The sequence below is a fragment of the Chlorocebus sabaeus genome, chromosome 18 (genome assembly GCF_047675955.1).
Source record: "Chlorocebus sabaeus isolate Y175 chromosome 18, mChlSab1.0.hap1, whole genome shotgun sequence".
In the NCBI taxonomy this organism is placed as follows: domain Eukaryota; kingdom Metazoa; phylum Chordata; class Mammalia; order Primates; family Cercopithecidae; genus Chlorocebus; species Chlorocebus sabaeus.
This window is the reverse complement of record NC_132921.1, coordinates 74,135,007-74,162,970: the sequence shown is the minus strand read 5'-3', so window position 1 is coordinate 74,162,970 and position 27,964 is coordinate 74,135,007. Positions and strand designations below refer to the sequence as shown.

Genomic DNA, 27,964 nt, shown 5'->3' with positions numbered 1-27,964 from the left:
CAAACATTAATTTGTGGTCTGCTCCAAAATATGTATAAATAGTGGACTATTTGTCAGTCTTTGACACTTACTGTGTTCTACCAAGAGGGACGCCTCCCCAAGCCAGAAATTGTTTGTTGGACAAAATCGATGGAATATCTAAGCAAGGTCCAGGTGACAGAGGTTTACTTCCTGAAGAAATGACTTCACCTTTCAACATGACTTCATACTGAGGTCCAAATGGCTGCACAAGTATTTTCAACATCCTAAGAAAGAATTCTGAGTTGAAGGTCCTGTATTTGATTCTTTTCCCAACTATTTCCTACATGTTTCCATTGTTCAAAAGACTGAGCTAGGTGCTGGGGATATGATGCTATTCCCACCCTTAGAGTTTGTGCTGCAGAGAAGAATACAGACAAGGAGAGAGACGATCACAATGGCACCTGCACGTGGGGGGTGTGAGAAGCCATCGTGCTTTGGAAATTCTATTTATGAGACATTTGGGAACAGTGGAGAAAGTCTCCCAGAAGGCGCCAGCCCAGGGAGGCTGAGAGCAAGCATTCCAGGCAGAGGCATTCACGCTGGTGCAGACCAGACTCTTCTCTTCTGTACGGTCACAAGAACAGACTGAGCACACGGTGAAGTGTTCTATAACCCAGGCAGAGGGATAAGCCATGTGTGTGTCAGAGGAGAGTATGCTTTAAGCTAGGGTAACACAAGCAAGCTCAGTACTCATGACAGTGGGGCTCTGACTCTAAGTTGATACTCACTTATGATTTGGGTGCCAAGAAGTCATGGGCTTAGAGAAGAAATGGAGAAAGATCTTAACAGCTGACACGGTCAACTAATACTTTCGGGAGAAAAAGTGAGAAACATCAGGCCGGGCGCGGTGGCTCAAGCCTGTAATCCCAGCACTTTGGGAGGCTGAGACGGGCAGATCACGAGATCAGGAGATCGAGACCATCCTGGCTAACACGGTGAAACCCCGTCTCTACTAAAAAAATACAAAAAACTAGCTGGGCGAGGTGGCGGGTGCCTGTAGTCCCAGCTACTTGGGAGGCTGAGGCAGGAGAATGGCTCAAACCCGGGAGGTGGAGCTTGCAATGAGCTGAAATCCAGCCACCGCACTCCAGACTGGGCGACAGAGCGAGACTTCGTCTCAAAAAAAAAAAAAAAAAAGTGAGAAACATCAAATTGATCTTTTATTACTTACTTTTGTCAGAATATACCTGAAAATAATAATTTCTTCATTTCTATTCAGCTGGTTTAAAAGAAGATTTTTAGTTAAAAAAAGAGAAGACAATCTGAAGCTAAATGAAAGGAGATTAAACAGAGTCATACCATCTGTTAGGTAAGAAATATATGGACTTTGTCATTCAGGCTGTGAAATTTTGAAGCACATGTGAGTGGCTGTTTTGAGAGACGAGTAAAACTGTCATTAAAACTTTTTTTTTTCAGACGGACTCTCGCTCTGTCGCCCAGCCTGGAGTGCAGAGGTGTGATCTCGGCTCACTGCAACCTCTGCCTCCTGGGTTCAAGTGATTCTCCCGCCTCAGACTCCCGAGTAGCTGAAACTACAGGTGCACACCACCACATCCTGCTAATTTTTGCATTTTTAGTAGAGACAGGGTTTGGCCATGTTGCCCAAGCTGGTCCTGACCTCAGGTGATCCACCCACCTCGGCCTCCCAAAGTGCTGGGATTACAGGCGTGAGCCACTGTGCCCGGCCCATTATAACATTTTTGTATTACCTTTCCTCACAGGCTTCAGGATCCTTTGGAGTAAATGAAACAATAACCTCATGTTCTTCTCCAGGTTTAAGGAATAGATTCTTTGGATCCACTGAAAAGTGACTTCCTTGTTCTGGGACCTAAATATAATTATATAATCATAACTGAATGCCAACTTATAGTTACACAATCATAACTGAATGCCAACGTACAAACCTCAGCTTTCACTCAGTGCTCACTGGCTCCTGCCGTACGTGCCCTTCTCACTTACTAGGACAGGTTGTTTATCCTCTTCTCATCTGTCATGGTCTCAACTTGCCCTGTTCTCTTGGAAAGGATATTTCTTTCTCTTCTACAGCAAACCTTATCTTCCACCTCACCCCCAATTTTGGATCACTAACCCCCTCTCACTCAGCCTCAGATCTCAGAAATGATGTCAATGTGTGTGGATCACTCTCCACCAACTCCAACCAAAGGGTGACATGCGTGTTTTTCAGGAACTAATCTAAGAACTTGGTTCTCATATTCAAGACACTGGATGTGTGTGGATCACTCTCCACCAACTCCAACCAAAGGGTGACATGCGTGTTTTTCAGGAACTAATCTAAGAACTTGGTTCTCATATTCAAGACACTGGACTTCAAACTTAAAAGTGCCACAGCATACATTTTACGTTATATAACACCCAGTTTTTAAAAACTCTCAGTGATTCTTTCATCTGAGGCTCAGGGCACTCTGTTGGGCCAGGAAGGGCACAAGAGCCCTGCAGAAAGCAAGGAGCTCTCGCAGTCTGAGGAAAGCCTATCGTATGGCACTCTGATGGAAGTGCATACCTTGATATCCAAATAAACTTCAATGTTCCCAGCATTTTTCAAAGGTAAGTGCTGCTTTGTTGAGGAAGCCACTTTGGCCAAGAAATGCATCGTCTGGAGGATGGGGCAAGATAGACATTTCAACGAACTGTCACAAAGTGAAATCAGCATGAATGAAAGCAGTAACGGCAGAAAGGAGGACTGAGGCTACCTGCAAGTCCCTGGGAGCGTGGATCCTAGCTATTCCCGCTCTTGCTCGGAGACTCACACTTTTAAGAACTGGCGTAGGGTTTGGACTGTCTACTTCTATATCAACTTTTGCGGAGAACTCTTCTGCTGAGTCCAGAACCTCTAAAAAAAAAAAAAAAAAAAAAAAAAAAATACATTCTTTTGGCTCAGAGACCAGAGAGTTATTTAATTCTAAATGCCATCAGCAGTCCCACACAGTGCCCTTAGGGGCAATAAGAACATTTAGGCAAGAAGATTTTTAAGAGTTAAAAGAATAGAAATGAGTGAAGAGAAAGGTGGAAAAAGAAAGAAAACATTCAACTGGTAAATGTGATAAGATCAATTAATAGAAAACATTTGAAAAGGTTTTCAGTGCTACCTGCAGGAGTTACCCACACTTACACAGGATTGACCCAAAACAGCATGCCATCTGCCTCAATTTCAAAAAAAAAACATAAAATACTTGACAAATTTTGAGGTACTGACACTTACTGACAAAGGAAATACATCTTAAATTTGTAGTTTATTTAGCTACAGATTAAAGCAGTTCCCACACAATGTAAACATGATACCTGAAGAGCTGATCTGTTTCTTTGGACTATGGAAAAGAACCCAAATCATCAGAAATTCTGGATCCTATTAAAATTAAAAGAAAAATTTGACTTAATGTAAACTGGTGTTAAGATTAAAATCTTAATGAAAGAAAAGCAGTTGAGAAGCTTAATCTCCTCTTTAATTCTAAGCCAGTTCTCTCCCACCTGTCCATCATAACTAGCAGGCATCATGTGGTTGACCACAGAAGGGCCTGCTAGCCGGGTGACCACATCAGTGCAAGGAGCAACTTCCACAGGAGGTCGGACGGGTTCCTTGGAAAACATGAAACAGCGCCAGGCTACGGCGTTCTGTTTAGAAATACAAGAATCAGTTCAGTAAAGCCAACAGTGTAATGCTAAGCTTGTTAACAAAATCCTTAAAACAATGTACTTTCATAAGATCAGTGCATTCTGTAAACAGTTTCTTACTGTATGTTCGTACTTACAGCATTAATAATCAGTCTAATTGGCACAGTGGCATGCGTTCGGTTTATCAATTTTAGTGGGAGAGCTTTCCAGCCTCCATAAGTCAAGTCACCAAAATCAAGAACATCTTTCTTTTCTGTTTCTACCTAATTACCAAAAAAAGGGAATGATTGAAAATAGCACATCAATGTTAATAAATAGCACAACATGTATGTTCATATGACTGCCATTTCTAGCCACAAATTATGAGTTAGCATTAAGTAAAACTTACTACATTTTCCCAGGCTATTTAACAACTGCTTATTTTCTACAAAAATAAATGTTAATTTATTCTTTTGAGGTAGTTGACGTACCCAAATATACTATAGAATTCAGCTGCTGTTACTTTGAAAAGACTGTATCTTAAGATGAACTGATAATTTTATAAAATTATAGACCCCTTTTCAATGAGTTCTATTATTAGAATAATGACTTCTCAATTCCTTTCAAAAATACTATGAATATCTTGGCATTTTCAGATGTAATCTGCAAATGTTAAAATGGTATCAAAACAGACATATCAAAAGTTTAAAACAAGTGCCTATGATCATGACAGACTCACTTCCCTAAATGCGGGAACCAATCAAACTCAGACCCTCATACACCCATATGTGGAAACATGTGACACTACAGGAACCCCCACTGGATATCAAAATTCGTGAATGTCCCTGACAGGAAATGTCACAGTATTTGCATATAGCCTAGGCACATCCTCCTGTATACTTCAAACCATCTCTAGATTACTGACAGTACCTAATATAATGTAAATGCTATGTAAATAGCTGTTATACTTTATTATTAGAAAATAATGAAATAATGACAAGAAAAAAATGTCTATACATGTGCAATACAGAAGCAACTACCCCTTTTTTTATTCTGAGTATTTCTGATCCAAGGTTGGTAAAACACAAGAATGCAAAACCCACAGATTCAGAGGACAGACTGTATTATACACACACACACACACACACACACACACACACACGTGCACCCATTTTGTTTTGCGCTAGCCAAACACAAAATAAGTGGAGACCAAAGGCAGACCACTAAGTGGGAGCTGATTTCCATGGTGGCCCAGGAAGGTCTGGGTTCCAGACTTGCCCTCAAGGTGGTAGAGCTTTAATACGTTCCAGAGAACAGAAGATGTGACTTCAAGCTTGTTATGAGCAGGGCAAGGCTAGAATGGAATTTGAAATCTGCACATAAAGCCCAGAAATTCAAAGGAATGAAATGAAAAGGGAACTGCAAAAACTGTTCACATGTCTATGGAGTCAGCAAGGAACCTGTCCAGAGATGGGTGGCATAGAAGATTATTTGCAAGAACATGAAAGCCTAGGCCTAGGCCACATGGGACATGGGATCCCCAAGTTGAAAAAAATCACAAAGGCTTTTAACACCTCCAACATTTCTGCAAAAGTACTCTCTAGAGACACTTCCAAAGACTAAGACACGTCATGGGATTCCTAAAGCAAAAAGCAGCCTCAATGAATGTGAGCTCACATTAAAACTTTTTAAATATCAAAAAATTAGAAGCCACTGGAAGAAAATCAGAAAGACTCAGCAAAAGTAACTAGTAGAAGCATTAGTAACCCAAGAACTAGAAACATGAAATAAACTATGAAGTAAATTCACTTTAAATGTAGATAACAGGGCCGGGCACGGTGGCTCACGCATGTAATCCCAGCACTTTGGGAGGCCGAGGAGGGTGGATCACAAGGTCAGGAGATCGAGACCACCCTGGCTAACATGGTGAAACCCCATCTCTACTAAAATACAAAAAAAAAAAAAAAAAAGATTAGCCGGGCGTGGTGGTGGGCGCCTGTGGTCCCAGCTACTTGGGAGGCCAAGGCAGGAGAATGGCGTGAGCCCGGGAGGCAGAGCTTGCAGTGAGCCGAGATTGCGCCACGGCACTCCAGCCGGGGTGACAGAGCAAGACTCTGTCTCAAAAAAAAAATTTTAAAAACTTAGATAACAGAGTCCATAACAGAGGGAAAAGCAAGAGATTCATGAAGCAATGGTGAGCAAAAAGATGTATAAATAGCTTGATAAATCTGTTAACAATGTTAATGTTGGGACTGTAAAAACCGTTTAGAACTGAAACACTAGTCAAAGGTAATACGGAAGGAAAAGATGAGCATTTAAATGAGATGCTGTCTTCGCCTTGTTGGAGGAGTTTGCTTTAGTTAGACATCTCACTATTGAAGTTACATATTAATGTTGAAAGTGAACTATTTGAGTGAGTTCAGATGGGAACATGGCATTTTGAATACTGACTTCCTTTCTTGATTTGCCTGGTGACCGAATTACTAGTGACTAGTTTACAAACTAGGCCATTCCAGGAAGTCAAGTTAACGTAAAAGAAACATGTCACCTAAATGCACATGATGGTGTTGAAATGTCTACCTTCTTAAACTGTGTGATGAAATTAGTTCTAAAGAAGATACCAGGCCAACCCTGTAGTGCCCCCTGTTTGTTGCAGAATCTCATGTTTTAGATGTTATATAAGAGTCCTATTTGCACCAGTTAATGCCTGTCTTGTGGACTGGCTGGCTCTTTTAGAATTCTGTCCAAAGAGTGCATGGAATATAACTTGTAAAGCCTCCCACAACTGACAGTATGTATGTGGGTGTCTTTAAACCAAATCTTGAAAGCTTACAATAGAGCTGCATAGTAATAGTATTTATTAAAGAATCACAATTGTAAACATGAGCATAACTTACGGATTCTAGCTTACTTCTTTTGTAACTACAGACTATATTTTTGCTGCTGTTATATTAGAATAATTTGTAAATGTTACCTTGAAATAGAAATATGTATTTTAAGCACTCATGGAAAAAATGAATGCTTTTTAAATGTGTGTTATTTTCTCCGTAAGAAGTGTAAACATTAAACTAAACAAATTACCTGTAATGAAACTGATGAAAGTCTTCTGAGCAAGCTGGTTTGGCCAGAGAGCATACACAAACTTTTATATAGTACAGAATGCTATGACACTTGGGAAACTATCTTGTCTAACCTGAATTTATATCCCATGGTGATAACACGGTATATGTATTGTTATTAAAGTAAGTGACCATGTTTAAAAAAAAAAAAACTATTAGAACTGATTTTAAAACTTTCAGTAAAGTTACAGGATACAAAATTAATATATAAAAGTCAGTAGCATTTCTACACGCCAACACTGAACTATGTGAAAAAGAAATTTAAAAAGTAATCCCATTTACAATAGCCACACATAAAATTAAATACCTAGGAATTAACTTAATCAAAGAAGTAAAAGACCTCTATAATGAAAACTATAAAACACTGATTAAGGAAATTGAAGAGGACACAAAAAAATAGAAAAACATTCCGTGTTTACAGACTGGAAGAATCAACATTGTTAAAATGTCCATACTACTTCACAGAAATAGAAAAACAAAATCCTAAAATCTACATGGAACCACAAAAGACCTGGAATAGACAAGCTATCCCAACCAAAAAGAATAAAAATGGAGGAATCACATTACCTGACTTCAAATTATACTACAGAGCCACAGTAACCAAAACAGCATAGTACTGGCATAAAAACAGATACACAGACCAAAGGAACAGAATAGAGGACCCAAACACAAATCCGCACACCTACAGTGAACTCATTTTTGACAAAGGTGCCAAGAACATCCACTGGGGAAAAGACTGTCTCTTCAACAAATGGTGCCGGGAAAACTGGATATCCATATGCAGAACAGTGAAACTAGACCTTGTCTCTTGCCGTATACAAAAATCAAATCAAAATGGATTAAAAACTTAAACCTAAGAGCTCCAACTATGAAACTACTACAAGAAAACATTGGGTCCAGGCACGGTGGCTCACACCTGTAATCCCAGCACTTTGGGAGGCTGAGGAGGGCAGATCACAAGGTCAGGAGATCAAGACCAGCCTGGCCAATATGGTGAAACCTCGTCTCTTCTAAAAATACAAAAATTAGCCAGGGGTGGTGGTGCGTGCCTGTAATCCCAGCTGCCAGGGAGGCTGAGGCAGGAGAACAGCTTGAACTCGGGAGGCAGAGGTTGCAGTGTGCCGAGATTGTGCCACTGCAATCCAGCCTGGGCGACAGAGCGAGACTCCGTCTCCGAATGAATGAATGAACGAATGAATGAATAAATAAATAAATAAAAATTTCAGGAAAATAAATAAATAAATAAATAGATAGATAGATAGATAGATAAATAAAAATTTCAGCAAAATCTCCAGGACATTGGACCGGGCACCAAAACAAACATGGACAAACGGGATCAAGTTAAAAAGCTTCTACACAGCAAAGGATGCAAGCAACAAAGTGAAAAGACAACCCACAGAATGAGACAAAATATCTGCAAACTACCCATCTGACAACGGATTAATAACCAGAATAGATAAGGGGCTCAAACAACTCTACAGGAAAAAATCTAATAACCCAATCAAAAACTGGGCAAAATATTTGAATAGACATTTCTCAAAGGAAGACACACAAATGCCAAACGGGCATATGAAAAGGTGCTCGACATCACTGATCATCAGAGAAATGCAAATCCAAACTACAATGAAATATCATCTTACCCCAGTTAAAATGGCTTATACTTAAAAGACGGGCAATAACAAATGCTGGTGAGGATGTGGGGAAAAGGGACCCTCGTACACACTGTTGGTGAGAATGCGAATTAGCACAACCACTATGAAGAACAGTTTGGAGATTCAAGACACTAAACATTGAGCTACCATGTGATCCAGCTGTTCCACCACTGGGTGTACACCCAGAAGAAAGGAAACCAGTGTATGAAAGAAACGTGGTTGTGCAGCGCTGTTTACAATAACTAAGATACACCCAGAAGAAAGGAAACCAGTGTATGAAAGAAACTTGTTTGCTGCAGTGCTGTTTACAATAACTAAGATACACCCAAAAGAAAGGAAACCAGTACATGGAAGAAACGTGTTTGCTGCAGCGCTGTTTACAATAACTAAGATATGGCCGGGCACGGTGGCTCAAGCCTGTAATCCCAGCACTTTGGGAGGCCGAGACGGGTGGATCACAAGGTCAGAAGATCGAGACCATCCTGGCTAACACGGTGAAACCCCGTCTCTACTAAAACTACAAAAAAACTAGCCGGGTGAGGTGGCGGGCGCCTGTACTCCCAGCTACTCGGGAGGCTGAGGCAGGAGAATGGCATGAACCTGGGAGGCGGAGCTTGCAGTGAGCTGAGATCCGGCCACTGCACTCCAGCCTGGGTGACAGAGCGAGACTCCGTCTCAAAAAAAAAAAACACAATAACTAAGATACACCCAGAAGAAAGGAAACCAGTATATGGAAGAAACTTGTTTGCTGCAGCGCTGTTTACAATAACTAAGATACACCCAGAAGAAAGGAAACCAGTACATGGAAGAAACGTGTTTGTTGCAGCGCTGTTTACAATAACTAAGATACACCCAGAAGAAAGGAAACCAGTGTATGAAAGAAACTTGTTTGTGCAGCACTGTTTACAATAACTAAGATACACCCAGAAGAAAGGAAACCAGTACATGGAAGAAACGTGTTTGTTGCAGCTGTTTACAATAACTAAGATACACCCAGAAGAAAGGAAACCAGTACATGGAAGAAACGTGTTTGTTGCAGCGCTGTTTACAATAACTAAGATACACCCAGAAGAAAGGAAACCAGTACATGGAAGAAACGTGTTTGTTGCAGCGCTGTTTACAATAACTAAGATACACCCAGAAGAAAGGAAACCAGTACATGGAAGAAACGTGTTTGTTGCAGCTGTTTACAATAACTAAGATACACCCAGAAGAAAGGAAACCAGTACATGGAAGAAACGTGTTTGTTGCAGCGCTGTTTACAATAACTAAGATACACCCAGAAGAAAGGAAACCAGTACATGGAAGAAACGTGTTTGTTGCAGCGCTGTTTACAATAACTAAGATACACCCAGAAGAAAGGAAACCAGTACATGGAAGAAACGTGTTTGTTGCAGCGCTGTTTACAATAACTAAGATACACCCAGAAGAAAGGAAACCAGTACATGGAAGAAACGTGTTTGTTGCAGCTGTTTACAATAACTAAGATACACCCAGAAGAAAGGAAACCAGTATATGGAAGAAACTTGTTTGCTGCAGCGCTGTTTACAATAACTAAGATACACCCAGAAGAAAGGAAACCAGTACATGAAAGAAACTTGTTTGTTGCAGCTGTTTACAATAACTAAGATACACCCAGAAGAAAGGAAACCAGTACATGGAAGAAACGTGTTTGTTGCAGCTGTTTACAATAACTAAGATACACCCAGAAGAAAGGAAACCAGTATATGGAAGAAACTTGTTTGCTGCAGCGCTGTTTACAATAACTAAGATACACCCAGAAGAAAGGAAACCAGTACATGAAAGAAACTTGTTTGTTGCAGCTGTTTACAATAACTAAGACTTGGAAGCAACCTAAGTGCTCATCAGCAGATAAGCAGATCAAGACAATGTGGCACATACACACAATGGAGTACGATTCAGCCACAGGAAGAATGAGATCCGGTCATTTGCAATAACATGGATGGAACTGGAGACCATTATGTTAAGTGAAATACGCCAGGCACAGAAAGACAAACATCACATGTTCTCACTTATTCGTGGGTTCTAAAAACCAAATCAATTGAACTTACAGACATAGAGAATAGAAAGATGGTTATGAAAGGCTCAGAAGGGTAGGGGTTGGGGGTGAGGTGGGGACGGTTAGTGGGTACTAAACAAATAGAAAGAATGAATTAAGACCTACTATTTGACAGCACAATACGATGACTATAGCCAATAATAGTTGTGTATTATTTTTTTTGAGACGGAGTCTCGCTCTATCCCTCAGGCTGGAGTGCAGTGGCGTGATCTCAGCTCACTGCAAGCTCCGCCTCCCGGGTTCACGCCATTCTCCTGCCTCAGCCTCCCGAGCAGCTGGGACTACAGGCACCCGCCACCGTGCCCAGCTGATTTTTTGTATTTTTAGTAGAGACGAGGTTTCACCAGTTAGCCAAGATGGTCTCGATCTCCTGACCTCGGGATCCGCCCGCCTCAGCCTCCCAAAGTGCTGGGATTACAGGCTTGAGCCACCGCGCCCGGCCAACAATTGTGTATTTTAAAATAACTTAAAGTACGTAACTGGATTATTTGTAACTCAAAGGATAAATGCTTGAGGGGATAACCTATTCTCCATGACATGCTTATTTCACATTGCATGTCTGTAACAAAACATCTCATGTACCCCATAAATACAAACACCTATTTAGACACCCACAAAAAAAAAAATTAAAATAAAAGAAAAATTTAAAATTAAAAAAAATTCCATACCACTCCAGAATGATTAAAAAAATAAAATAAAATCTAACAATACCAAAGATTAGCAGTAACAGGAACCTGCATACATTTCTCCTAGGAACGTAAGTTAGACAGCAAATTGGCAATATCTAGCCAAAACAAAGGTGCACATACTTTAAACTGTAACATTTGCATTATGTACCTGGGAGACCCTTTATCACGCTGAGAAAGTATCTGACAGTTTCTATGCATGGGGTCTCTGTATAAAATTCCCGAATGCTCTCTCATAGGGAATGTGGCTCCCCAGTCAAACCCTGCTGAGCCATCAGGGCCTAATTCCTCTAGTTCCACTCCTCCAAGAAGGCAGCTTCAACTAGCTTGATTAATACTGAGCTATTCCCTACACCAGTGGTTCCCAAACTTGTCTGTTTGTTGGATTCAAAGCTCAGACACAGACATCAGCAGTGTTTGAAGTTCATCAGGGGACTCCAATGAGCACACCAGTAGGGAACCACTGCCTTCTACTACCAAACACCACTGATATGTGAGCCGCTCGGGACACGGCAATGCCAAATACCGCATAAATGTGATTTATCATGTCGGCTACAGGAAGGTAAGCTGCTTAAAGGCAGGCTCAACAGCTGGTTTAGTGAAATATACTGAAATGCAGGAGGTTAACAACAACAGTTCCCAGTGGTTCCTATCGGGGCTGGCCTGACCATGTTTGGAGAAGTTACTGGTTACCACAGTGGGGAAAGAGGTATTACTGACACCCAGCGGGTAGAGGCCAGGGCCACTGCTAAACATCCTACACTGCACAAGACAGCCCTCCCTACCCTCAAAGAATCTTCTAGCCCAAAATGGCACTAGTGTTAATGCTGAAAAACCTTGACCTAGAGAAAGGCAAGCAGAGCAGAGCTGACTGAGAAGTATATAAAACGGCATTTAGCCAAAAAGAAAAAAGATCACTAAAAGTTTATAGTATGTGCAGATATCAACGTAAGGACACAGGAACATGAAAACATGAAAAAAAAACTTTATGAGAACATTTCCAATCGACTTCCTCCTCTATGCCCTAGAAAATAAAGTTGTTGAGCTAGGTTACTAAGCATCCCCTGGAGAACGTGTACTGTGGGGAAAACGCTGGTGATTCTCACCCGTCTCCCAGAGTGGCTACCCTGTGTCTCATCCCCAATACCCACTTCTAAACTGCAAGTCACAATTACAGCTTTGCAGAATGAAAAAACTAATTAACTTTATCTTTTTTTTTTTTTGAGGCAGAGTCTTGCTCTGTCGTCCAGGCTGGAGTGCAATAGCATGATCTCAGCTCACTGTAACCTCCGCCTCTCGAGTTCAAGTGATTCTCCTGCCTCAGCCTCCTCAATAGCTGGGACTACAGGCGCCCGTAGCTAATTTTTGTATTTTTACTAGAGACAGGGTTTCGCCATGTTGGCCAGTCTGGTCTCAAACTCCTGACCTCAGGTGATCCGCCCGCCTTGGCCTCCCAAAGTGCTGGGATTACAGGCATGAGCCACGCGCCTGGCCTGAAACAACTAATTAACTTGAGGAGGATATCAGTAACACCTGTTAAGTGTGGTTAGCTAAATACGTTAAGTTCAATTCACATATTAGGAAATTAATTTTTTTTCTTTTGAGACTGGGTCTCGCTCTGTTGCCCAGGCTGGAGTACAGTGATGTGATCATTTGCTCACTGTAGCCTCAAACTCCTGAGCTCAAGTGATCCTCTCACCTCAGCTTCTGGAGTAGTTGGGATCATAAGCATGCACCACCACACCCAGCTGATTTTTAAAATTTTGTGTAGAGACGGGGGTCTCACTACGTTGTGCAGGCTGGTCTCGAACTCCTGGGCTCAAGCAATCCACCCACCTTGACCTCTCAAAGTGCTGGGATTACAGGTGTGTGCCAGTGCCCAGCTGAAATCAACTAATTTTTAATTAAAGTCACATGCTACATAATGATGTTTTGGTCAATGATGGACTGTATACAGGACAGTGATCCCATAAGATTATAATGGAGATGGAAAATTCCTAACACCTTGTGATGTCAGAGCTATCATAACATCATAGTAAAACTTTTTTACAATGAATTTGGTATAGCCTAAATGTGCAGTGTTTATAACGTCTACAAGAGTGTACAGTAATGTCCTGGGCCTTTACCACTGACTCACAGAGAGCAACTTTGAGTCCTCTGGTAAGTGCTCTATAAAATGTACCATTTTTAAATCTTTTATCATGTATTTTTGCTGTACCTTTTCTACGTTTAGCTACAGAAACACTTACCATGGTGTCACAACTGGCCTACAGTATTCAGTACAGTAACAAGCTGTATGGGAACAAGGGTGCATAGCCTAGGAACAACGGACTGTCCCAGTATTCAGCACAGTAACCAGCTGTATGGGAACAACGGTGCATAGCCTAAGAACAACGGACTGTCCCAGTATTCAGTACAGTAACCAGCTGTATGGGAACAACGGTGCATAGCCTAAGAACAACGGACTGTCCCAGTATTCAGTATAGTAACCAGCTGTATGGGAACAACGGTGCATAGCCTAAGAACAACGGACTGTCCCAGTATTCAGCACAGTAACAAGCTGTATGGGAACAACGGTGCATAGCCTAGGAACAACGGACTGTCCCAGTATTCAGTACAGTAACCAGCTGTATGGGAACAACGGTGCATAGCCTAAGAACAACGGACTGTCCCAGTATTCAGCACAGTAACAAGCTGTATGGGAACAACGGTGCATAGCCTAGCAACAACGGACTGTCCCAGTATTCAGTACAGTAACCAGCTGTATGGGAACAAGGGTGCATAGCCTAGGAACAACGGACTGTCCCAGTATTCAGTACAGTAACCAGCTGTATGGGAACAAGAGTGCATAGCCTAAGAACAACGGACTGTCCCAGTATTCAGTACAGTAACCAGCTGTATGGGAACAATGGTGCATAGCCTAGGAACAACGGACTGTCCCAGTATTCAGTACAGTAACCAGCTGTATGGGAACAACGGTGCATAGCCTAGGAACAACGGACTGTCCCATAAGGCCTACGTGTGCAGAAGGCTGTGCCGTCTAGGTTTGTGTGAGTACACTCTGCGATATTCACACAATGACAAAACTGCCTAAGGACACATTTATCGGGGCATACCCCTATTGTTAAGCGACTCATTACTGTATCAAGGCCTGCTCTGCTTTTCCTCTGCTCTGCACCCTCCCATCCCTCCCTCTCACATTCCTTAATTTTTTTCAATATGTTAGTTCTGATTTCACTATAACTAAGAGGAGATAGCTCTATAAAGCAGTGGTTGTTAACTAAGGCTATGAATTATAATCATCTGGGAAGATTTAAAAATTACCGAGAGGCAGCCACACCCTCCCTCATTCTGATTCAGTCAGTCAAAGTGGGTACTGGGGTACATTTAAGAGATCCCAGTGTTATTCCAATGTGCAGCCACGTTGAGAGTCATCATCCTAAATGAGCACATAATCTAATAACCACTTACTATCCTAACTTGGCCAGACTTAATTTCTTTGGCTCCCAGAAAATAGGTGACTAGAGAAGGGAAACTTTTCTAGCTGGCAAATAATCTCCAGGTGCAGAAATATAAAAAGAATATGAACCACTGGCACGTTGCTAAGTGGACATCGAATTATACAATAGAAATCAGTTGGAAAATACTGCTTAACCTTATACTCTGCTTTATAGATATCTTAGCAAGTATACTTGTGTTTCTGTAAAACTAAAAATAATTTTAAATTTTGAAATAAAAAGATACTAAGAACTAAAGTTGAGTTTGAAACTAATTTTGTGGCTCCTTTGTCCACAAATTTCTTCTTCCCAAATTTTACTTCTAACGTTAAACAGTCTTCTTTAAAACGCCAGGTATGACAGAGATTCATTTACAAACGGGTACCTCGATAACAGGACTCTCGGCAATGGCAGTTAGAGTGACGGTGCTGGCCAAAGCTTCCGCCTGTACGATGGTCTCAGCATCTGTCGAACATGGCCAAGAAGCAACACTGAATGTGCATCTGAAAACCCCAGGACTGGATGGGATAAAAAGCACTTTTATCTCTTCTGTGGTATGAGGCCTTATGATGGCTTTATTCTTGAAAACTAAACAACGATATGTTGAAAGATCCACCTTCAAAAAAGAGCCACAAAGTTCGTTATTAATGGCTTCACAATGAAAATCAAGTAGAATCACCTAGTTTAAGATTCCTTTTCCCAATCACTCAAACTTCCAAATTAAGACATTTATTATCCTTCAAAAATGTCAAAACCTTGTCATTCATGATCTCTAAAGTACGAGTCAAATCCTTCATGAGTTGAATGTTCTTGCTGCACCAGGGCTGTCTCCCCAGTCCATCTCCAAGCAGGCACATTGACCTGTACACTCACTTGTCTTAAAAAGGACACTGACAAGGGTCACTCTTTCACAGCCCTGTAAGTCTCTCTAGGACACACAACACAGTGGTGGGAGGGGGCTGGGGGGAAGAAGAGTCAGGCTAACCACTGAGGTCCCACAGCCCTGACTCTGCTTCAACTGCAGTGACAACTCCAGCCACCCTCCCTCCTCACTGTCGATGGGGACCTTCTTTTCTACTCTCCACTTCCACAGACAACACTGCTTCATTCACAGACTCCAGGATGCCCCTCAAAAGTCTTCACAGCCCACCTTCCACTCTCAACCCTCTCCTTCAATCACCTGCTTTTCATTTAACCTGAGGACTGGAAGTAGAGGGGAAAAGCCAAGAAGGCGTGGGGGGGAGGCGATCTTATTTTACCAGGCAAACAATGGCCAGTAAGAGGCCGGAGGGAAGAGGAAACCCATCCGCCAGTGCTGATTCACAAGTAACAGTCATAAAACTGGGACATTTCAAAACAGCTGCTGACCATATTCCCCGCTCCCCACTCACGGACGTTCAAATGTTCACTGTAACCAGGAGACATTTAGAGCCCAGAATTATAGGAACTATAATGGATCGTGTAAGGGACATTTGTCTTAGGAGTTCATATTGAAACTGCGTTTCCAGGTATTTCAAAAGCTCATGTAAGAAAATCATCAGATAAATTAGTCAAAAAGACTTCCCTTGCCAATGAAAGCATAAGCTCCAAGAGTAGCTGCTTTCTTCTTTTTTTTTTGATAAGTCATGGTTACTTATATTCAATCATCTTTAACAAAACTGACAAGTAGCAACGAGAAACTCAGAGCTTTGGATGATTTAAATAACAGCACTAAAAGCAAATTTATAGGATTTTACAAATAAATAACAATAAAATATAAACAATAAATGATGGAAAATGCAAAACACTCTTTCACTTTACACTCTACAAGCACTACAACAAAAGGGGTCTGAGAGAAAGAGAGCATGGCAATGACTGTGAGCATTAATAAAGGGGTGAAGGGAGAACCTAGCACCAGAGATGGGGGAAACCAAGCACCTAATCACCATGCAACTGTTAGGTTAAATGAGAAAGACATAGAAAGCTACCTTTTCACCATTCACACTAATGCTGAGGACCCCGATGCTGACTTGCAGCCAGCGGTCGGTTGGATTGAGCACACTGAGGAGGGTCTGGGAAGCGATCCCGACACAGCAAACATGAGGAAGCTTCAACTCCTCCGGCACTCGGACACTCCCTGGGTGAGAAGAAGGCACAAAAATGCACGTTACAGCAAACCCCTGATTATAAGCCAAACCTGTTAAATGGCAGTGAGTTCACATGACGGCCCGTTTACACTTAAGAGCCTGAGTCACGGTGCTCCAGATGAAGGAGTCCCTGATGTTGCATGAGCCTCAGAGACCTGCCAACAATTTTTTCCTGCTTCCGTCCAGCCCAGGAAAAGAAAATTAAAATTGGATCCAACTCACAATTACAGCTAATCAATTCTTTGAGGTTACTGCCTGTAAGTAATCTCCTTTCCTCTCATAAATTATAAGTCACTGCTTATCCTAAAACAAAACAAAACAAAACAAAAAACAAAAACAAAGAACTCCAGAGGCTCTAACTTTCCAGACGTAGACACTTATCAGATTTTACTGCTGCCACCTATCTTCCAACGTCCTCATGCAGTTGTTCTGGAGGGCAGAGAAGACAGTACCCCAGTGGCCGTGTGTACCGTGTCAGTAAAAGCACAGCTCCCAGAGAGAAGTTGCCCCACACATGCACCTGAGAGTGCTGCCTCTCCCCACAAAAGCCACCCAGAGACTCACAAGGTGGAGGCACTCACTCATTCTGGGATTCAACTCTAAACTGGACATTTCCTAGGTGAAATAATCACAAAACTGCAACGGCAGAGCAAAAGAGAGATGAGGAAGGCAGAGCCATAGAGAGCCTGTCAACTGCATAAGTGTAGCATTTTTCTAAGCCAACTTCAGGGACGTTTGCACAGAAATATATGGTGTTCTCAGTTTAGGAAGAAGCACAAAACTTACAAGGAATTAATGTTAACCAGTAACTCCTTGGAACAAACCAGCTTTGTGGTGTCATTTGAGAAAATAATACCAAGCAACAATAACAGAGAAAAAGCATCTTACCCAATCCTGATGTCATTCCTGAATCCCATGTTTCAATTCCACAGTTGGTACCAACAGACGGCACAGGAAAAGGTTTTGTTGCGCTTAGCAGGTTCTGATTTAAGGTATTAGAATACGGGTTACAGAGGGAAGAGGTACCCATCCATCCAGAGCCGATATTTGATCCTAGACAAATCCCCACAGCCAGAGAGTTCTGCACAGGCTCTCCTGCGACAGCTGGATAGGGGAGGCCTCCTGAGAAGCCACAGACTGTGGCACTGCCAGCATGACACTGAGGCAAGGTGTTGCTTCCAGCTGAAGGGAGCGTTCCCAAATACCGCTGAGCAAAGGGAGCTGTGCTGAGAGAGGGCTGCGTCAAGAGTGCGTGCACAGCAGCAGGCACGTGCTGCATGTCAGCCACAGAGCCGCGAACTGTGCTGCTGGGAAAAGGAGTGCACTGGTTTTCAGAGGTGGTCTGATGAGAAACCTGGCCCCTGAACTCACGGCCAGCAGTTGACTTATCTTTAGGAATTATTCTTTGATCTTCGTCTACAGGCTCCTGGCAGGACACAGGACGTGATGTGGCTGACCCCACCTGACAGCTCAGACCTGACTTGCCCAGGAGAGCCAGCCTGATCAGGTCCACTTCTTCAGGGTTTGATGTCAAACCTACCTCATTGGTTTCCAACAGATTTCCACTTTTGGAGGAGGGATCTTTACTCCATTTAAAGTCAGGTTTTACAGATTCAGCCTTGCTACTCAGAGAAGTGGTTTCAGTTGCTTTTCTTGTATCAGAGTTATTCTGGATAATAGATGATAATGTTCCTTTTCCTCTATTCTGAAATGGAACTTTTTCTCTCAATTTTTCCATAGCCCGTTCCTCCAATGCAGCTGGACTGCCTTGAATAATTGTGGTACTTAACTCGCTGGTGATATCACTCTGAGTGCAAGAAAATTTGTTTTTAATAATCCACAGATAAACTTAATACAACAAATTGAAACCATGCTGGTAAAAGCTCAAGTAACAAAGAGGTGTGCACGAGGTTTCTCTTTGAAAAAAAATTGTTTTACACAAAAATAGTAGAGTCTTGCAGTTGTGAAATGCAGACTTACATTAGAAAATGTGTGCTTGTTGTTTTGTAAAAGGAATTATACTATGAGGAAAATAGGTATACACTAAGAATATCTGAAAATTTTGCACAGATAAAGGACTAGAGTCTAGTAACTTTTTGAGGATTTAAGGGATTTCTATAAACTTTACAATAAAAATCTAAATAAATTAGTAGCGAAGGAGTGGGGGCCGAGCAAGCTTGAAATGATAATGACTTTGAGGTCAGGCGGCAGCTCAGCAGGCTGGCAGGGCCCCACCCCACCATCTGTCCATGCTACTGCCTGGGCTTGAACACTCAAAGATGTTAACCTTTTTTTTTTTTTTTTTTTTTTTTTTTGAGATTGTCCCTCTTGTTGCCCAGGTTGGAGTACAATGGCACAACATCAGCTCACTGCAACCTTCGCCTCCCGGGTTCAAGCCATTTTCCTGCCTCAGCCTCCCAAGTAGCTCAGATTACAGGGGCCCGCCACCACGCCCAGCTAATTCTTTGTATTTTTAGTAGAGGCAGGGTTTCACCATGTTGGCCAAGCTGGTCTTGAACTCCTGACCTCAGGTGATCTGCTTGCCTCAGCCTCCCAAAGTGCTGGGATTACAGGTATGAGCCGCCACGCCCGCCCAAAGATGTTAATTTTTATGTGTTCTAAGTCCTCTCCCATTTCTAAACTTGTGTGGCTCTATGAAGCATGAAGTTAACAGTCCTGGTAAATGTCCACACTCATTTCTTTGTACATAATGCATAATCTGAGGACAGACCAGCTGAAATTTACAGACTAGACAGACGTAACCTTCACTGATTGCTCTGGTACTTGGTTTATAAATTTCTCCTGGCCAAACCTTCAGAAATAAAGACACTAAGAAACAAAGACTATATTATTTGCCAAGTAATAATAACAAATAATATGTATCCCGTGGTGACTTACTAGGTGACAAGCACTGCCCTCACATACTATTCCTCCTTACAGATGAAGAAACAGGTTGAGGGAGGTTTAGTAATCTGTCTGAGGAGGCAGCAGAAGATAAGTTATCTGACACCATAACCCAGCTCTCAACCACTATGCTAAGAACACGCAGACTCAGTATCTAACAACGACATGAAAAAGACAGCTTTCAAAGGAAGGGGTGTAACGCCCTAACACTGTGCTGTGTATTCAGTAACTCTCCAGCAGCTTGGTGGAGGAAGACTACGCAGCATACCCACAGCAGTCAGTCAGCTCATTAAAAAACTGAACAATGTCACATCCACAACTTCCATACACAAAAACAGGTAACACTAGCTTCTCCCACATAACTGTCTCTGATCTTCTTCTATTCTATCCCCACTGTTACTGTCTTGGCCCAAGCATCCACTGTCTCTTGCCTAAACCACTACAGTGGTCTCATGTCAAATCTCCGATTTTAATTTTGCTCCTACTGGTCCCTCCTTCCTCATGGCTGTTGGAGTGAGCTTTTAAAACATCAAACCAGCCTGGGCTTGGTGGCTCATGCCTGTAATCCCACCACTTTGGGAGGCCAAGTCAGGAAGATCGCTTGAGGCCAGGAGTTCAAGACCAGTTCTGGCAACATAGCAAGACCTCACCTCTAAAAAAAATTTTCTTAATTAGCCAGGTGTGGTGGTAGGCACCTGTAGTCCCAGCTACTTGAGAGGTCAAGGCAGAAGGAACACCTGAGCCCAGGAGTACAAGACCAGCCTGAGCAACATGGCAAGACACTGTCTCTACAAAAAAAATGAAAAATTAGCCAGGTGTGGCAGTGCACACCTGTAGTCCCAGCTACTTGGAAGGCTGAGGCAGGAGGATCACTTGAGACCAGGAGTCCCAGGCTGTAGTGAGCTGCGATCGTGCCACCATACTCCAGCCTGGGTGACAGAGCAAGATCATCTCTAAAAAATACAAAAACAAAACGAAATCAGAACAGATTACGACAGTGACCTGCTTAAAAGCCTTCAAACTCCCAGGTTTTAAACCCAGCACCCTTCCCAGTTTGGTCCCCCCTCTTCCAGCCTCATCCACTTGTCCCCATTGACATGATTCACTGTGGCTGTTCTAAACTTCCTGGAGTGCCTCAGATACAGTTTGCATCTTACAACTCTCCACCTCCCAATGTGTTAACTCTGCTTCCCTGTTGCCTAACGCCTAGCAGTCGGGCAAAGTGTGGCTTCAGTGTATTTATCCCTGCAGAAACCTTTGCTGAAGCAAAGGCAGTGAGACTTCCAACCACCACCTTCTGAGTCCCCATGGTACACGCGCAGCATGACGCACTTCATTACACAGTGTGCCTCACCAGACAGAGCTCTTCCAGGGCAGATCCTAAAATGTTTGTACCTCTGTGCCTACCAGCATGAGTAGGGATTTAATATGTGCACACAAATACAAAAATCATTTTAAAGGTAAAAGAGTAGCACAGAAGTTATATAGGCTTGAACTGTTGTCTGAATCAAACATCTGTAACACTTTTAAGAGCTGAAAGCCTTAGTAATAAATAATCCAAGTGGCTGCCCACCTTGCGGTCCTCCAGGGCATCATCTGTGGTTGTGGCAGGACAGGAGCTCTCTGGTTCAGACACGTACGTCAGCCTGCTCACCCCAGCAGGCGAGCACGCCAAGGGAGACAACTCCTGCTTACAGGGAGGCTGCTGCTGCTGAGCTGCTGCACCAAAGGACTCTAACGCACACCTGAAAGAGAAGAGGAGCTCACACCTGCAGTTCTCCAGTCCTTCAACTATCTACATTAGCAAAAAACCATTCCTATGAGCCTATAATCTTGCAAATAACTCTACCTCAAATTCAAGGTTTACACTTAATTATCTAAAACTATAAAAAATATTCCCATTGAATGAAGCCTCTGTTAAGCAACTGTAAAATGTATTGTGGCATTTTCATTAATAAATACCATATAAAGACACACAGCAATGTTAGCTATTCATTCTATAAAAATTTACTAAGTATCTCATACAGAGAAATGAACAGAAGAATTCCAACCCTCAACAAGCAAGGAGGAAAAAAAAAATCATGCAGATAAATGCAAAGAAATGAGAACAGTCACACACCACTGTGGGACTATCAAGTGGTACAACTTTCAGTTGAGTAATTAAGCAGTATATATCAAAGGCCTCTTGACTCAAGATATTCTACATCTAGGAATTTATCCTGAGAAAAAAAATTAATGATAAATATAAAGACTTCACAAAAAGGACATGTCATCACATCACTGTGGACAATAAGTGGGAAATCTTTTTTTTTTTTTTTTTTTTTTTTTGAGACGGAGTCTCGCTCTGTCACCCAGGCTGGAGTGCAGTGGCCGGATCTCAGCTCACTGCAAGCTCCGCCTCCCGGGTTCACGCCATTCTCCTGCCTCAGCCTCCCAAGCAGCTGGGACTACAGGCGCCGCCACCACGCCCGGCTAGTTTTATGTATTTTTAGTAGAGACGGGGTTTCACCGTGTTAGCCAGGATGGTCTCGATCTCCTGACCTCGTGATCCGCCCGTCTCGGCCTCCCAAAGTGCTGGGATTACAGGCGTGAGCCACCGCGCCCGGCCTTTTAAGTGGGAAATCTTAAATCCGATTCCCCAGGAGGAAGTGAGCTACAGAAATTAGAGCACAAACATGCAATACAACACTATGCAGTCATTCAAAAGCATGCTGTTCCAGTCTTGCTTCAGAAAGATGTCCCTGCTATACAACGTGAAATGAAAAGATCAGAAAGCGACAAATAGAGAGCCTCACATCTATCTGCAAACACACCAGGCTTACTTCCTCATTATTCTGTTCATAAGCATCTTTCACAGGGCTGCCAGCCGAGACGCAAGGAGCGGGAAACAGACTGCACCTCCTGAGGGAAAGCGGCAAAGTCACAGTGCAAAAGAGCACAGGGGATAGGAAATAAGTGTCAAGCCACCTTTGGAAACAGTCTCCACACCTATGCTCTGCTGGTTAGCTTGAATTCAGCCCTTCACTTGACTGGATTCCACCATCTTTCTCTTTTGTACAAAGTTCAGAATACTCAGCTAGGCAATGGACGCACACGGAAAATTCAAATTTGAATTCTGAACTTTTAAAAAATTCCAAATTGGCCAGGTATCGTGGCTCATGCCTGTAATCCCAGCACTTTGAGAGGCCGAGGCAGGTGGATCACGAGGTCAGGAGATCGAGACCATCCTGTCTAACATGGTTAAACCCCATCTCTACTAAAAATACAAAAAATTAGCCAGGTGTGGGCTGGGCGCAGTGGCTCACGCCTGTAATCTCAGCACTTTGGGAGGCCAAGGCAAGCAGATCACGAGGTCAGGAGATTGAGACTATCCTGGCTAACATGGTGAAACCCATCTCTACTAGAAATACAAAAAAATTAGCTGGGCTTGGTGGCGGGCGCCTGTAATCCCAGCTCCTCAGGAGTCTGAGGCAGGAGAACGGTATGAACCCAGGGGGTGGAGCTTGCAGTGAGCCAAGATCGTGTCACTGCACTCCAGTCTGGGTGAGACTGTGAGACTCCGTCTCAAAAATAATAATAATAATAAATAAATAAATAACTACCCGGGCGTGGTGGCGGCGCCTGTAGTCCCAGCTACTCAGGAGGCTGAGGCAGGAGAATGGCGTGAACCGGGAGGCAGAGCTTGCAGTGAGCCGAGATTGCACTACTGCACTCCAGTCTGGGCAAAGAGCAAGACTCTGTCTCATAAAAATAAAAACAAAAATAAAAGTAAAAAGTCCCAAATCAAGACGGTATTGTCAAAATACCAGTTAGTAAGTTTCTAACCAATGGCAACAAAGTATTACTTACCAAACTGCTTCAGGCCTTCTCTAGCTCCCCCATGACATGCACCTACATGGGTTTCTGTATCCACATGCACACCCGCACAAACGCACGCACACACACACAAACACATACACACAGCATGATATAGCACGGAAAATGTTCTGAGTCACTGGATGATGTGTTGTATTCATTTGACTCCTTTGGTTAACAAGAACAAATGCATTTAGGTGAAATTACCTAAAATAATGAAAAGTGAACTGCAAGAACACATGCAAAATAAAAGGGGAGACATACTGAAAGGGTATACTGTATGATGATAGAGCAAAGTAACAATGAAGAACCAACACAGACATATAGCCTAATACAATTATTAGACTTGAAATATAAAGAATTTTGGCAAAAACTTGCAAAAACATCGAGTCAATTCAAAGCCAAAAAGAACCAGGCTAGTCTCAGATATCCCTCTAGTCTTCCATAGGGAGAGTAAAGCAATACCGGTAAGAAACATAAGGGAAGAACGTGTAAGCCAAAAATTGTAAACATACTACACCGTATCACAGCCAGATCATCTTCAAATTTGCTTTGGGCTGGATGACTAGTAATACATCTGTTAAAATATGCAGGTCGAGCACAGTTGCTCATGCCTGTAATCCCAGCACTTTGGGAAGCTGAGGCAGGTGGATTACCTGAGATCAGGAGTTCAAGACCAGCCTGGCCAACATGGTGAAACCCCATCTCTTATTAAAAATATAAAAATTAGCCAGGCATGGCGGCATGTGCCTGTGGTTCCAGCTACTCGGGAGACCGAGGCAGGAGATTTGCTTGAACCTGGGAGGCAGGGGTTGTAGTGAGCCAAGATTGTACCACTGTACTCCAGCCTGGCCCACAGAGTGAGGCTCCATCTCAAAAAAAAAAAAAAAAAAAAGCAATCAACTATTAAATAAGAAGTGACTGTGTATATGAAAGTGTTTCAAACTGAGGCATCCATAAGGAGTCATAGAAAGAACTAAACTCTCCATTGACATTCAGCACCAGCTGAACCATACCATGTCGCTTCAGATGAACATGAAAAACTTTAATGGAGCTTGGGAAATAGCTAATAGGTATCTTTGAAATCTGATATTTTGAAACAAATCAAAACTATATTTAACATATTTGATAATTTTGCTGGTTAGGCAAATTTTTCCATTTATTAGACTCTTTCAATAAACACATAAAAGATCTTTTATAAAGCCACAAAAGACATTCATAAAATTAAAATTTTATAAACAAAGTTATTCACTCCAATATCATTTAGATAGCAAAAGTTAAGATATAAAGCATTCACCAGAAGCATCAAATGAACCACGACAGATCCATTAGGTAGTCTGTAACATTACTAGTTTTCTTTTAAATTCAGAGAATGATTGTTATAATGAGTAAAAGAAAAAGCAGTATACAAAAATTTGCACAGAAAAATAGCCAGAAAGAAATTCACAGCTTACAAGAGTTACCTTTGAGAGATGAATGCATAGATGAGTAATTTTTCTTCTTTACACATTTTTTCCCCCAATTTCCTATACTGAGCACAAATTTTTATTTTTATTTTTTTAAAAAGAAGGTACACACTCACCCTGATGAACTCGTTCCGGAAATTTCACTAGGAGAAGAATGACTCAGTGGTGATGTGGAAGGTCTGAAGCTCTCCTGCTCATCCTCTGAGCCACGTCCACCATGCTCAGGAGAGAGATTTTTCAAATCTATTAGAAAGGGGTATTTTCCAGTGAGAAGAGAAAATAAACTTTGTAATTTTATGAACGTGACCAACAACTCAGACACTTACCACTATTTTTAGGTGAGACTATGCAATGGTTTTTAAAAGTCTCATGCTTCTCACTGTTGCTTATTTCACTGACACACTCACTTTGCCTCTGATTTTCTCTACTATCTCGTATTTCTTCACACTCTTTTAACAGACAAAGGGATGTTATTCTGGAGTTCCTCACTGATGAATAACTATCAGATGGAGTGGAAACTGAGGTAGTTTTTTCACTGTTACCAACATCTTGTAATTTGTCGTCAATGGAACATGTCTTCACGTCAACTACTGCACTGCTATTCTCTCTCACATTTGTAACTGAATTTGAAGAGTTTACGGTTCTAGATGACTCTTGACTCTCACTCTCTCCATTTTCAACATAAACAATAGCTGCTGTGTTTTCTTCTGGTTCCCTCACACTTACACTAGTAGCACTTAAGTCCACTGTATGAATGTCTTGAGTAATTTGTTCTTTGGGCAAAGACAAATCCCAAGTATCAGACATACCAGTCCTTGAAAAGTTTTCCAATGCACTTTCATATCTACTAACTTCAGTTTTTTTAAGGTATTTCTCCATATCAAACGCATTGGATCCATTACTTTTTTCTAAATCATAAGGTAAGAAATGACACACGTGAGAACAGTCCTTTTGTTTCTCATCTTCCTGAAAAGTCTTGTCTCTGGTTTTATTTGAAAGTGCCTTGATCATAGCAGCAAGTTGGGAAGGATCAGTATTAACTGATGCCTCTGCAATGGCTGACGCAATGGTGCTGATCCTAAGCACAGAATCACCACTATCTGGTAGCTTGTCTTTGTATCTTTGGGGTGTGTTGCTCATAAAGAAAGTGTCCTAGAAGTGAGAAAATTAAACATCAGATCAATTTACCCGCGTTTCATGAACATTCATTAGTCCCCCATTATCGCTGGGAGATGTATTTCAAGACCTCCAAGTGGATACCTGAAACCTCAGATAGTACCAAATCCAACTGCCGTAAATCAGAGCATGTTTCTGTTCCTACCTTCCACCCACAAATGTAATGCCTTTTCCATCTTAACTAAGCACTTATCACTCACTGTGGCTGGAACGTTTGAAGTCTGGAGTGCAAAGCATGAATTTCTCTATCCTTCTTTGTAATTTCACATAAAGAAGATCATTCTTACCATAGGTCTCAGCAACTTCAGCATTTTTTTTTCTTTCCTTATTAAGTCGAGAACCTTCACCTTTTCACTTGAAGAAAGCACCTGACAGCTTCTCTTTGGTGTATCCAAACTGCACGCAACACTACTCTTGCACTTTGGGGCCATTATGAAATAAGAGTGACTTTAACACAAGCACTGCAATATCACTAGAGTTGATCCGATCACCAAACACTACTAAGTGACTAACAGGCAACAAGTGAATACAGGTGGAGAAGCTGGACAAAAGAAAGACTCACATCCTACCAGGATGGAGCAAGGTGGTGGGAAGATTTCATCATGCTACTAAGAATGACATATAATTTAAAACTTACGAACTATTTCTGGACTTTTCCACTGAATATTTCTGCACCACAGTTGACCATGGGTAACCAAAACTGCAGAAGGCAAAACTGTGGAAAAGAGGGGGCTACTGTACTAATTTGATCTTTATAACCACGATGTAGGATTTAATGGCAACAAAAAAATTAAGGGCATACCAGCTAAATATCCTAATGAAAAAGACAGCTGCCATCAACTTTAATTATATAGTACCAGGTTATTTATCAAATTGATTACCTTTGTTTTTAAAAAATCATCAGGGGCCGGGCGCGGTGGCTCATGCCTGTAATCCCAGCACTTTGGGAGGCCGAGACGGGTGGATCACGAGGTCAGGAGATCGAGACCATCCTGGCTAACATGGTGAAACCCCGTCTCTACTAAAAAATACAAAAAACTAGCCGGGCGAGGTGGCGGCGCCTGTAGTCCCAGCTACTCGGGAGGCTGAGGCAGGAGAACGGCGTGAACCCGGGAGGCGGAGCTTGCAGTGAGCTGAGATCCGGCCACTGCACTCCAGCCTGGGCCGCCACAGAGCAAGACTCAGTCTCAAAAAAAAAAAAAAAAAAATTCATCAGGAATGAAAGACATGGTAAAATTGAATCAGATAATAATTTAAAACCAAAAACTTAAGATATTGAGATTGAAAAGCCACTGAGTCATTGTGACGACAAGTATAATTCTTGGTAATTTCATTCAACTGTTAGAATTATTGATAAGCAAGACATAAATAGGAACCATGAGTAAAAAACTGAAATGGGCCCAACAGTTAAGAAACATAAACCATTTAACAACAACAACAAAAATACTTGTTAACACCTCTGCCTCCAGTAATAGCAGACTAGGTAAAGCAAACCAACCTCCTGCTAGGAACAATTAGAACTGACTAGCATATGCAAAAACTTATCTTTGAAAGGACTAGCAAGCTTAAAAAGCCGTGTAAATTTATGGGGCCAAAATCTAAGAGAAGAAAGCAACCCAGAGAGGTAAGCCCAACACTGGGGATGCTGTTCCCTAAGCGTATCTGCTGCTTCAAGAAAAGGCTAGGCAAAGTTGTTCTTGTGGGAATGCAGGTATAAAAAACTGAGTCTGCCAGTCCCCCCACTGGGGGATTAGGAGGTGCGTGTGTGTGTAT

General features: G+C 42.1%; 1 protein-coding gene across 10 annotated transcripts in view; it reads right to left on the bottom strand.

The window, feature by feature from the left end:
- CEP192 (centrosomal protein 192) overlaps nt 1–27,964 on the bottom strand; it is a 145,953-nt gene that overhangs the window by 52,228 nt on the left and 65,761 nt on the right. For 9 of the 10 annotated variants that reach the window (XM_073006494.1, XM_037982522.2, XM_037982521.2 and 6 more), the window contains 13 exons: nt 25,342–26,167; nt 25,132–25,258; nt 21,268–21,439; nt 17,679–18,597; nt 16,632–16,780; nt 15,050–15,280; nt 3,789–3,914; nt 3,508–3,651; nt 3,322–3,385; nt 2,733–2,872; nt 2,543–2,635; nt 1,731–1,849; nt 72–245 (listed from right to left, as the gene is read on the bottom strand). In XM_073006494.1, the coding sequence (XP_072862595.1) occupies nt 72–245; nt 1,731–1,849; nt 2,543–2,635; nt 2,733–2,872; nt 3,322–3,385; nt 3,508–3,651; nt 3,789–3,914; nt 15,050–15,280; nt 16,632–16,780; nt 17,679–18,597; nt 21,268–21,439; nt 25,132–25,258; nt 25,342–26,167 (3,284 nt within the window). The remainder of the gene's footprint in view (nt 1–71; nt 246–1,730; nt 1,850–2,542; nt 2,636–2,732; nt 2,873–3,321; nt 3,386–3,507; nt 3,652–3,788; nt 3,915–15,049; nt 15,281–16,631; nt 16,781–17,678; nt 18,598–21,267; nt 21,440–25,131; nt 25,259–25,341; nt 26,168–27,964) is intronic. The other variant, XM_073006497.1, reaches the window with a different exon arrangement.